Raw genomic sequence first — 12150 nt, forward strand, 5'->3', positions numbered from 1 at the left:
ATGGCACTTTTTTCCCAGACAGCTATCGACAGGACAAGATTAAATGGCCTCAAGCTGCGCCAGGGGAAGCTCAGGCCGGACGCCGGGAGGAAATTCTTCAGGGAAAGTGCGATTAAACATCGCAGTGGGGTGCCCTGGAGGGCGGTGCCTTCAGCGCTCCTCCCTCAGCGCCTCCCTCTCGGGCCCCGCCCTCCGCTCCGTGCCGCGGGGGCGGCGCATGCGCGGGGCCGCGCGGGGCCGGAGGGAAGTGGCCGAGCGTTTCCGGGTTGGGTGGCGGCCGCGGCTCCGGCTCCGGCTCCGGCTCTACCGGCACCGGGAGCATGTCCTGCGCCCTCGTCCCCTTCGCCCACTTCCAGGACCTGGAGTTGGCCCGCGACTTCCTGAGCCCGCACCGCCGCCAGGGCAGCGCCGCGGCCGGCAAGGAGAGCGGTGAGTCCTGCCCCCGGTGCGGGGCTGTGCCCGCCGCCCCCGCGGGGCCCGTCCGGCCGCGGGGCTGTCCCTGCGGGCCCTGCGCTCGCTCGGCGCCGCGCTGCCAGCCCCGGCCCGCTGGGGTGGCCGTGTTAGCCGAGTGCTCGGGGTCGCTGCTGTGGTGCGGGGTGAGTGTCTCGTCGTAGCTGCCACATCTTCACCTGTAAAGTCAGACTTTCCTGGCGTCCAGACGTTTCAAGTGCACAGCTGTTCGTAGGTGTCACTCCTTATCCCGTAGTGTGGAGGTGAAGTTCTTTGGCCACTGACCCTGCGTGCCCCAAACTTTAGAAGTTTGTAGGGTTCTTGCTGGGAGTGCAGCTGTCTGAAGGCGCTCTCCTAAAGACAACAGACGTTGTGCATGCGAGGTTATCAAGGAATGCAGAACGTGCTGAAAGTGTACTAAAGGTTTAGTGTGGCAGCTTAAATTAAGACAACGAATCTTAAATCAATATCAGTCTGAAGTTGTGGACCAGGTTTCTGCTGTGTGAGGCAGTGCAGGCTGAGCTGCTTGACAAGTAAGCTGCGTTCTCAACGGATCCATGCCCAGGGCAGAAACCACAGGGAATTGAAACACTGTTTTGTGTATTTGTTACAGCATACTGTAAAAACTGTACAGTGTGTGTATATAGGTGTAACCCCCCCCAAAATATACAAACTATATCTGGCTGATGTTTTTTTTTGATTTCTGGCAACAGTAGGGAAGGGTTTGTAGAGGTTAATGAAGATGCTTGTAAAAATCCTCAAGCTGTGGACAGAGCTTTAAGAGAAAACATCGAGGTGCTTATTTTAAAAGTTTAAAATGCCTGTGGGGGAATTAGAAGAGGGGAGATCATAGGATGGTTTGTGTTTGAAGTGAGCTTTAAAGTTAATCTAGTCCAAACCCCCTGCTGTGGGCAGGGACACTTTTCACCAGACCAGGCTGCTCAAAGGCCCATCCGGCCTGTCTTTGAACACTTCCAGAGATGGGGCATCCACAGCTTCTCTGAGCAACCTGTTCTAGTGCCTTATCTTCTTTATTATATAAAAAAAAAATCTTCCTAATATACAATATAAATCCATTCCCTGTTTAAAGCCATTGGTCCTTATCCTGTAACTACAGGTCTTGTTAAAAAGATGACACAACAGTTGTTAAAAACTTTTAAAAGTACATTATATGTTCAGCTAGTTAATTTTGCCACTAAAACTTCTGTGTGCAAAACTTTTGGTGGAAGACAGTTTTCTGCTGCTGCTTGTTTTGTAACTCTAATAGTTTTTGAAAAATGCATAACAATTTCACATGGCTTTTTTCTGGTATCATCTGTATCTAAAGGAGAGATTCTGGAAGGAGAAGGCTTCTGTTAGTATCTCTTGAATTCTGAAGATAAAAGCAAAGGATTGGAATGTGTTTGTGTTTCTAAAAGTAGGCATTGAAAGAAATCAATATATTTTTCTCTTATTTGATGGTACATGAGAGATGTTTTTGTAAAATAACTTGGATATTTTACTGGAGTGGATTTATCAAATGGCAGCCATAAAGAGAAAATATTTCATATATTGTAAAACTACCAAAATAATAGAAGTGAAGAAGATGCATGGCTGCTGTTCCATTTTAATGAGTTGGCTGTCTTCTGGACTATTTTTATATTTGCTTATTCAGTCATTGAGGCAGAAGTGAGTGTTTTTCAAAATAATGCTCATTTAGATTCATTGAAATCTTTTGGATTTGTGCCTGTAATTTTTTGCTACTACATCTGTTTTCATAATTGAGGATAAATAAGTATAAATGTCAGCAAGTGAGAGTTCCCAAAGTGGTTTAGACAGAAGGTTGTAACTTAGTGATTTTTGAAGCAGAAATTCTTGATGCATTTGTGTTTGACAAGGGGGAAGTGCTGCTACAACTTGCCGAGGTATCTGAAATTAGAAGTGGAGAAATTGTGCTTTTTATCAGGGAATGCTTTGCTAAAAACTCTTCTGTTGACAGAATGTAGTGTTTTAAAACAGTAGTTTCATAAGGTTGCATGTTTAGAAACTTGGATTTTAGTCTGGTTTTAGATTTTTACTCTGTAGGGAAAAATAAATTCTAGTTTTTTTTATGCTAATAAGTTCAACAAAGATGATGTTAATTTGCTCTGAAATCAAACTTTAGTTCTCAACTTAAACTGTCACTATTTTTATGCAAACAATTATATAAATACCAGCAAACACCTGTCAAAACTCTTAAGTATTTTTTTTTAAGTGAGGATGAGAATCTTTCATTTACTTTCTTTTTTTCAAAGCTATGCTTCTTTTGTGTGAAAACTCTTGCTAGTATTTAAAGGTAGCAGTTAAAAATTATGGCTACCTTAGGGAAATAAATATATATTAAATATTTTTATTTAACAAAGAACAATCTAGTTAACAAATTATTTTAGTCATAACTTAATCTTTCAAGTGCTTAGCAGAAGTTTCAAGAATTCCTGTCAGGTTTTGGATAACAAATGTTTTTGAAAAGGTGCCTTTGGAATCTTCAATGTGTGGGGTTTAGGGTTTTTAGTAGAGGCTGTAGGCCTTGTCTTTCTTTGTTTCTTAGTTATAGAGCAAAGAAGTTTTTAATGCTGTTTTAACTTGGGCCATATTTTAGTTCTAACAGAACTAACCAAAGTATTTTCTGTGAGTGTATTTGCTGCAATAAAATGTAGGATTATTATTGTAAAAGCATTTTTGCAGTAACATTTTAAATGAAGAGAATTTGCTTGCTTCAGAAAATGCAGACAGTATACATTTCTAAATCACAGTGTGATACTGTGACTTTAGTCCAGTTTTTAAATTAGATGTCTTTAATTTGTGTAAAAAACCTGTAACTTGTCATCTTCTATTTAAATCACTATATTTCGTTTATATAAAATTTAATTGAGGTTGTTAACTTCAAATTTAACTTGAAAGGCTTAGCAAAGTGTTGTATATATTAAAAATACAGGTGTAGGTAATAAAAAAAAATCTGGATTTTTATTCCAAGGGGACTTGATTTTTTTTTTTCCCTTTCTTTGTACAGGTAAGCATTTAAACACATTCTACAGTAGAACAAGATGAAGGGAAGCTCCTATCAACTACAACTTCACTTAAGTTTTTCCTGTAGCCCAACAGGCTGCATTGTTTGTGCCAAGGATAGACTTGTCTGGTAAACTGGGAGGAAAAGAACGCTGTCCTCCTCCTCTGAGCCTTGTGTGAAGTCACTTCTGCAGGTGCCTGTTTCCTGCTCACTCAGTGGACACTGGAAAGGAAGGGTTTGTGTGCTTTGTGCTTGTGTTATGCAATCATCTGTTAAAATTGCCACTGATGCCATGCTAGAATAATGTAAGAAATGTTCATGGACTGCTTGAGCTGACCATTGATCTGCCATGAAGCAAAATATAGCTACTTTTTATTGTCCATATTAGAATAGAATAACAGGTGTTGTGTTGGATCTTGGCTCACGTGCTTTAAGTAAATAAACCTGGTCTTACAGAGAGACCTGGTTAAAGATGCTTTATATGGAGTTGCTATGTCTTTATTCTTTAGGGAAAAAAAATTGGAGTGCTTTTTCGTATTTTAATGAGGAGAACTTAAGCATGAGAATTTAAGAGTCTTGGGAATAGTAATGCTGCTAATGAGGCACAGCTCCTCTGTGGAGCCTGAGCCTAGTGGTGTCTAAGTGGCTCTGCTAAGTGGCTCTGAAAACTGCTGTTCTAACTGTGCAAATACTGGGAATAGGAAGTGTTTGCACCACATTTAATTTGACATCTTGCTGTGTTGAAGAGGTTTTGGGCTGCTAAACCTCTGGATCAGGAAACAGCTCTAACAGTTAGCTCTCTTGTAAAGCTGTCTAAAATAGAGGCATGCATATGAAGGAAAAAATCCATCTTATCTGCAATATGTGATAGAGCTTTGCAGGTGTGACAGAATTTTAGCATTCAGAAAGTAATTAATGGATGTTTACCTGAACAGAACAGAAAGTAGAGCAAGACAGATAAAATTTTGTATAATCTTTATAAATTGAAGATCTTCACTACGCTTTATTTAGAGCACTGGGTGACTTTGTTCTTCTAGTACACTCACAGCTTGAACTGTGTTTTAAAACATTTTATAGCCTTGATGACAGCAATTCAGTGTCATAACCAGCAAGGACTGCTGCTAGATAAACTGTGGGTGTATTAAGATGAATCAGAAAAATTAGTACTTTCTTGATGTGAAGATATTTTTAGTTCCCAGGTGTGTTTATCTCCTGTTACCTAAAGGAAATTAATAAGGAAAAAAGCCAACAAACCCAAACTTGACCTTGAGAGTTCCCAAGCAATGATATCTCCATTTATGATAATGAGTTTGTTCTTATTCAGGGGAAGAAAAAAATGGATCCCCTGACCTGAGGGCTTCCTCAGAGCTACAAGGTGTCACTTTACTGTTTCTTTTTGCAGTAGACATGATGGCTTAATCCTGTCAGAGAAACTCCTTTCCAAAATCCTGCCTTGTTACATTGACAGCAGCCTGAAAAGTGCTCTTCAGCTCAGTTCCTCTAAACAACATTTTTGGATTTGAATACTTTGCTTTATCTGGATCAGCTGATTTAGTTCAGAAGTACAGATGGCCAGGCTTTTTATTTCAGAGTTGCCAACAAGGTTACAAAGAAAAAAAAAACCATTATAAAATGAAATTCTAGATTACATTTAGCATTAGGGTTATTGTTAACTGCTTCCATATCAATCTTATTGAATCGGTTATATTCCTATTGAATACTCTTGTTACTAGCTCTTTTTCATTGCCTCTTTAATCAGATCCTCCCTTTCCAGCTTGTAGTAGTTATGTATAGTATTTATTTCTTTCAGTTTTGCTGTAAAGGGTCATTAAAATAGGCACTCTGTATGAATTGGGTTGCATCTGGAGCAGTCAATACATCTCAGATATGGGGAAGAGTAAAATTATATGCTCTCAGCATATGTGAGAGGATGCTGTCAGAGTACTTTATCCAAATTATCTTCTCACCTGAGTTTTTGCTGCTGTAACATCTCCTTTACAGCACAGCCTTCATTCTTTCTTGCTCTAACTTAAGGCATTGGTTGCATCTGAGAAAATGTATAGAATACTTTTTTTTTGTATGTAATCGGTTTCATTTGTTTCCTATGGCTTTTGTTTTTTTCCCCTCTGGTATTTCAAATTTTGGTTTTGGGGTTAAGTTATAACTGTAAGCCATGGAACTTTGCACTATTACTTTAAAAAAAATCTATGTAGTAACTGGATTATTTTTAATTTGGTCATTTAGTCATTTTTTACTTTGTCAAAAGCAATTGTGACCTCCTTAAGGAAGAAAAAATGCTCAAGTGGTTATTTTTGTGATTAGGAGACTAACTTAGTTGTGCTTTTGGGGTTTTTTACCCCACTTAAGGATTCCTGAAGTGAGAAGAGAGAACAAATATAAAACTAATCTCCAGAGAGTCTTCCTTGTAATGTTGGCAAAATAGCCTTATGTATTTGTCAGTCCTCATGTTGGAGGAGCTTTGGGAATAAATGCTCTATGGTTCCTGAGCAGCAAGAGGATTCTAAGCTGTTTCTAAGATTCCTTGGCCTGAAGAGAAAAGAAACTGCTTCTATTTCTTTTGTAATTATGCAATCCAGTGGTATCAGAATTGCAGTAAACATGCGTTGAAGAAAACCTGCAACTCTCACAGTTAAGCAATAATTTCTTGCACTATTACCTACTAATGTTTTATATTCATAAAGCATGGATGGGACTTCATTGCACGTGTCCAACTGCAGCCTCCAGTAACCTTCTGCATGGATTTGGAATGTAAATGGGAGGGCAGGAAGAAAACGTTTCAGCTGCCTGCTCCAGGTCATGGTGCTGCTGTAGAAGGAAGGGCACAGGCATTTCTCTGTGCTCAGTTGTCTATTCTGTAATTTGGGAAGTGAGTAAAAACATCTTTCATATTGAATTTGACCTGTTAAATGCCAGTTAGACATCGGTGGTCTAGATCTGTTGCTATTTTTCCTCTCTTCTCTTTTCTTGTATTTTAAACAAAACATGCTTATAGGTAAAAATTGTTCTTGTGGGTATTATGTTTAAAGATAAATGTGCTTAAATGAATTCTCTTATGCATTAATACCAGTGTTGCACATGTGCAGCATTTAAACCAGCTCTTAAATTTTAAATGTGCTGATGCTATATACTTCAAATTAAAGAATTAAGTGGTTCATGTAAATCGAGTAGATGAACTTTTATTTTTGCAATCTCTATAGTAATCTCTGTTTATAAGACATCTGCTACTAGTCAGAGATAGAGTTGAATGGAAATAGAGATTTGTGCAGGAAAGTTTGATTTATTTTTAGGGTTTTTTTTTTCCTGAAAAGGGACTGGAAAAAATGATCGTGTTGCAACTATTTAGGTCTTGCTTAGGTGTTGGTCACTAGATAATGTGTTACGTTCCACAGTTGCTAGTTCTGATCTGTAATGTTACTAAAGGAAATGATGGGGGATTTTTTTAAATCTTCATCATAACAGAACTTGGACCCTGTGGACTTAGACTTTGACTTGACTAACCGCCTCAAATGCTGGTGGGTGGGAAAGGCTGTGCAAGCTGGCAGCCTCCATGGAATAGTTTATAAATCTTTGGCACTGGTGAATAATTGGTGCTTTGAGTTACTTTGACAGTGTCTCCTCTGTCCATTGTTCCAGGGATTGTTGTCTGTTGTTTAATGCCTTGCTTCACTATTCATCGCATAGGTGAAAAATCAAAATAATAAGAATGATATGAATAAGAAAACTATTTTAATTTTATTTCTTCTTAAAATAAGAAACAATGTGTGGAAGAAGGGCAAGATGGATGCAAGCCTTGAGAAATACATATGATGGCACATTCTGGGCTGATCTATCCAATGTGGAGGATGGATATGAAGGAGCAGGCTTGTAAATGCTTGTAAGCTGGAGAGGGTGCTGGCTTTGCAGAGCAGGCCACACACAGTTCCAAAAGATCTCTGCAGTTTCGTCAGTGGAATGGTGACTCACCATTACATCATTTTCCCATCTTTTTTTTATTTATCTAGTATCATCCCAGCATGATGACAACTACCACAAAATTGTGGCTATTCACAGAGGCAGCAAGAATCCTCACAGCTGCAGTTTTATGTTGTGGGTGTTCAGTCTCAGAATTGAAGTGGCTAAGGTTTCTTGGGAAGGTTGGTCTGCTCTGTGCTGCAGGGAAGACATTGACCCCAGCTGTGTTTCTTAGATATGGTTCTATTTCTCTCTGGACCATGGCACATGGACAGATTTCTTTCCTCCACGAATTTTATAGGAAGGGTTTTTTAAAAACATCTTTTTAGATAATAAAATGCAAACAGAAGTAGAGTTTTATTAGCAATCTTAATCTAAACATTGATGTTAGCTACTGTTTTATTCTTGTGGTTACTATATTTAACAGTATTTACCATAATTTTCCTTTGTCTGTTTGTACACTGCAAAAATTTTCAACCTCAAATGCAAGATGAGACTGTGACCCTTGGAGGCTTGTTGCTTATATAGTGATGTCTGAAATAGCTGTGCAGTTATATTTACTTGGCTTGCCCATTTTGCAGATGGCACAGACTTTTCCATTTTACAGAGGTAAAATGGAGTGGGCATTATGTCTTCTACATCCTCCTAAAATACCTTCTTGACAGCATTGGGGAAAAGTTTGTCTAAAATGAAAATATTTTTTCAAAAGGTTTTTGTCTTCATTAACCATACAGAAGATTTAAAATCTACCTATACAAAGAGATTACAGATTTCTGTTTTGTTGTTCAGCCTTTCCTTGCGTGATGGTAACAGAACTACGAGTTTTTAGAACTCGTTTTTAGAACAAACATTTTTAGAACAAATAAAATTGTTCTTGATACAAACCTTCCTGTCTGTACTGTTTGGCCCTCCAAAATGGCAGAATCTTGCTTGCTTAGAACTAAATTTAAACTCGTTTGAGACAATATGCTTAAACTTCTTCTTAAGGTCAAATTTGCCACGACAACAGTTAATGGAAAAGCTTGAAAGAAATCCTTGGAAAACTCTTGGAGTCAATATTACTGCTTCAGATTTCACTCTAGTGTATTCTTGGATGGAAGCAGTCCTTGGCTTCTCTACTGAACTACAATGATGTTTGTTGATTTATTGAGGGTCCCAGGGGTGGTAGTGTCTGAGAATTGTACATCTGCTACTACTAAATGCCTGTAATGGCTTTTCAATTTATTTCAAGTTCTGTATTTTTAGGTGAAAAAAAGAACTTCCACATTCACTCTTACGACTAAAGATTAATCTCTGTTTTCTCAGGTGTTTGTGGTATTTTTTGAGCTTGTGGTTACTCTGAGGTTTCTGAATGACATAATTGAAACTGATCAGTGTCTCATTAGTTTTCCTCTTTGTTGTCATGCAAAGATGTGAATGACCAAGATCCTTGTGCTCATTTTCTCATCAGAGGCCAAACCTTCAGCTTTTGTTTTTCTGGTGGGATCTACATTATTCTGGGCTCAGATGTTTTGTGGTCACAGATGAATTTCCCTGTACCCTTGTTCCCTTTTGTATTTTGGGTACATCTCCTTGTTAGTATTCTTCCATAGTATCAGAAATGGAAGTAAATAAAATACAGAAAAAGAAGAAACTTCAGGATTCTTTCAGCAGAACTCCTTTAGTATCTGTCATAAAAAAGTTGTAATGCATTAGTAGGGAAAGTGAAATGATAATTTTGTTGCCTATGCTGTACTCCTGTGACAAGTCTTTTTTCACTTAAAGCAGGCAAATCAACAAGCTGGGAAGATGGTGGCTGGGGAGCCTGGGATGAGGCAGAATTACAAGAACCTGTAAGTTCATATGTATGTATGTTTGTATACATATATATATTTATTGCTAACTTCCCTATTATAGAAGACTTTTCCATTAGTTTGTGCGTGTGGTGTTTTGGTTTTTTCCTCCTATGTAACTGTCACCTGGGTAAGAAAGGTCTTGATTTGTGTTTTAAATGTGACTGCTTGTTTGTCCCTTGTTCCTGTAGTTTTTTTCTAAATATAAATTGGATGTTACCTATTATGATAATTGCTGATATGCTTGTGTTCTGTAGGGCTTTTCTCACCAAAGTATACACACATCTTCCTGTGATGCTGCACCCTGGGGGCATCCTTTTTGTGCTGTAGCCAGTCAGAAACAGTAGGGCATGGCAGTGAATCAAGAATTAATATAAATCAAAAAATCCTAAATAATGAATTACTGGAATTAAGTAGATGATAGATATCTTCATAAGGATCACTAATGCTCCTTTTATGTTGTGATGTGTGGATGGTGCTGCAGGAGGGTTTAAACTACCTATGTGGAATGGAACAGCACAATTGCTCTTTAAAAGGGGAAAAACATTCCTCTGCACAGCTTGTTCTACTGAGAGTAGCAGGGCTGGTCTGTTAATTGTTTGTAAGGCTGAGCCTTCCAACTGCCAGCTGACTTGATGAGATGTCAGTGAGGCTGCTTGTAGAAATCCTTTGCACCTGAATGAATCATCTCAACAGAATTACTTGATTAATTCCCTCTAAGAGCTCTGAGGAATCCAGACCTCACCTCACTAACAAACCCTTTCTCTGCCATCTTTTTCTCAGTGTGTAAGAAGGATGCCCAAGTGTTGGACAGTATCCTTGTGACTATCCAGCAAAGAAACAGATTTTTCAGCTGAGGTGACAGACAAATTGAAATGAGCATGATGTCTCCTAGAGATGAATCACTGACACTGTCAGGAATGACTGGGTATAAAACCTTTTAAATAGGATGGGTACTCAGCTGCACTCTAATTTTCATGAAATGAGTGTGTTTCTCAAGCCACATCTTTGTTAGATGTACTGTAAAGTTTATAACTTCCTAAATGAGTGGAACAAATACTTGGTTTTCTACTTTTGTTGTAATGTGATAGAACTAGCAGGCATTTCTAAATTGAAATAGTTCAATTTTTCACTCTTTCCTTTAAAATGTCACACTTTTGTGCCAGGTGGTTCACATCATTCTTGCATCCTTTACTTGCATGTTTTCCTCTGAAGTTACCGGTGATTCCAGGCCAAACTTCTGAAAGGGTTTGCTGTCATACACAGCGAAGAGGTTGTTTTGTGTAGGAGCATTATCAATACAGGTGTCTGTGTGTCTGAACACACAGCGAAGTGAGTGTGTGAGAATTATTGGTAAAATATAGCAATCAATTCCCTTGTTAAAGCTTTTAACTCTTGATTTGCATTATAGCTGTGAAAGATTCATTGTTTCTTGGAATTACTTGTGCCCTGGACAAGTATCTATTTCATGGAACATAGCAATTTCTGAGAAAATTAAAATTGAAAATTAAAAAAGCATTGAAAATTAAAAAAAAACATTCTGGTTTTTATAAGGTTTCCTTATATGGATCTGATTAGTTGTTTTGTAGGAATTGTGATATCTTTTCTTAAATGCAGATTTTAATCATTCTGTCTTTCACCTTTAAGTTTGTTTTGACAAGTTCCGTGCTTTTCCTGTTTTAACCCTTGTCTTTTTAGCTAATATGAGATAGTCATGTATTATGTCTTCGTATTTCAAGTTCTTTGTTCAGGCTAACAGATAATTTTAAATTTTCTGCCTGGAATGCTGTTGTAATTCCTTTTAATCTTCTGACAAGTCTTTAATTTTTGTTTCTTTTTCCTCAGTCTGAAAATCATGACATTAAAAATTAGTATAAGGCTTTTCTTTGGCTTTTGCTTATGTGTTTTTGCACATGACACATTTATCTCTGCCATGAGGAGTTAAAGTTGTCACAAGTATCTCAGATAACTTCATTGCCTTTTTGTAAAGTCTTGAAAACTGCCAGTAAATAGGGGAAAATTGTTGCTAAAAAATTTGGCATCCATCAACAGACAAAAATCACATGAAAATAAGTTCTCTTACTCAAATTAGGAGCGTGTGTGGACAACAGTAGTTAACAATTTTTGTAGTGTGCTAATGTAGACTTTATCATGGATACACAGCATATTTCTATGTGTACAGTGACCGTTTCTATGGTGCAAGGAAATAAATACAATTAATAGCTGATTAAGAGCATGACATGCAAATTCTTCCTACAGTTTGATGTTTATTTTTCTGCTGGGAGTAAATGGGCAGATTTTCAAGTGGATGCAACTTTACTGTAACAGAATAAATTGAATGAATCAGAAAATGATCACACTGAAGTTGTTTTTTTTATTTGTGCATAGCTGCTTTGAGATATTAAGGATGGAGTAATATTTTGCAGAGCTAAGAGGAGGTAGGGTTGGATATGGAAGTGCAAATGGACTCTGTGGACAAGGGAAGCGTGTTGCTGTGATGTGATTGGATAAGAAGATGGATCTAACTAACCAGGAGCATGAACTCTGAGACTTTGCAGCAGTTCACTCCAAGGCTGTTACTTCCTGACTTTGAACTATGATTAGCAGGAGCTACTTTGTTTGTGCCACAATAAAATATTTGGCTTGTTGCCCCAAGGAGAAAAGATATATTTTTTTTGCTCTTATATATGAGGATGGTATCTAAATTTTTACTTACGCATCTTGATACCTTTAAAACTTGGCACTATGTAGTTTGGAATTGTTTCATTGTGAAACTATTTTGTGGAAAGGCACTTGATACCTGTTGCCATGTGAATACCAGCTTAGTTACCTTCTTCATAGGTGCATGTATTTGCTTAATGCTGGTCAATG

General features: G+C 38.1%; 1 protein-coding gene across 6 annotated transcripts in view; it reads left to right on the forward strand.

The window, feature by feature from the left end:
• Nucleotides 1-286: 286 nt before the first annotated feature.
• The window catches only part of RAB3GAP2 (RAB3 GTPase activating non-catalytic protein subunit 2), a 42990-nt gene continuing 31126 nt past the window's right edge, over nucleotides 287-12150 (forward strand). For 3 of the 6 annotated variants that reach the window (XR_008429993.1, XM_053938456.1, XM_053938458.1), the window contains exons 1-2: nucleotides 287-429; nucleotides 9212-9291. Coding sequence is in view for 5 of the 6 variants with exons in the window: in XM_053938456.1 (XP_053794431.1) it covers nucleotides 321-429; nucleotides 9212-9291 (189 nt within the window). In the remaining variant the exon portion in view is untranslated. The remainder of the gene's footprint in view (nucleotides 430-9211; nucleotides 9292-12150) is intronic. The other 3 variants (XM_053938459.1, XM_053938457.1, XM_053938460.1) reach the window with 3 other exon arrangements.

Source organism: Vidua chalybeata, chromosome 3, assembly GCF_026979565.1.
Source record: "Vidua chalybeata isolate OUT-0048 chromosome 3, bVidCha1 merged haplotype, whole genome shotgun sequence".
Lineage (NCBI taxonomy): Eukaryota > Metazoa > Chordata > Aves > Passeriformes > Viduidae > Vidua > Vidua chalybeata.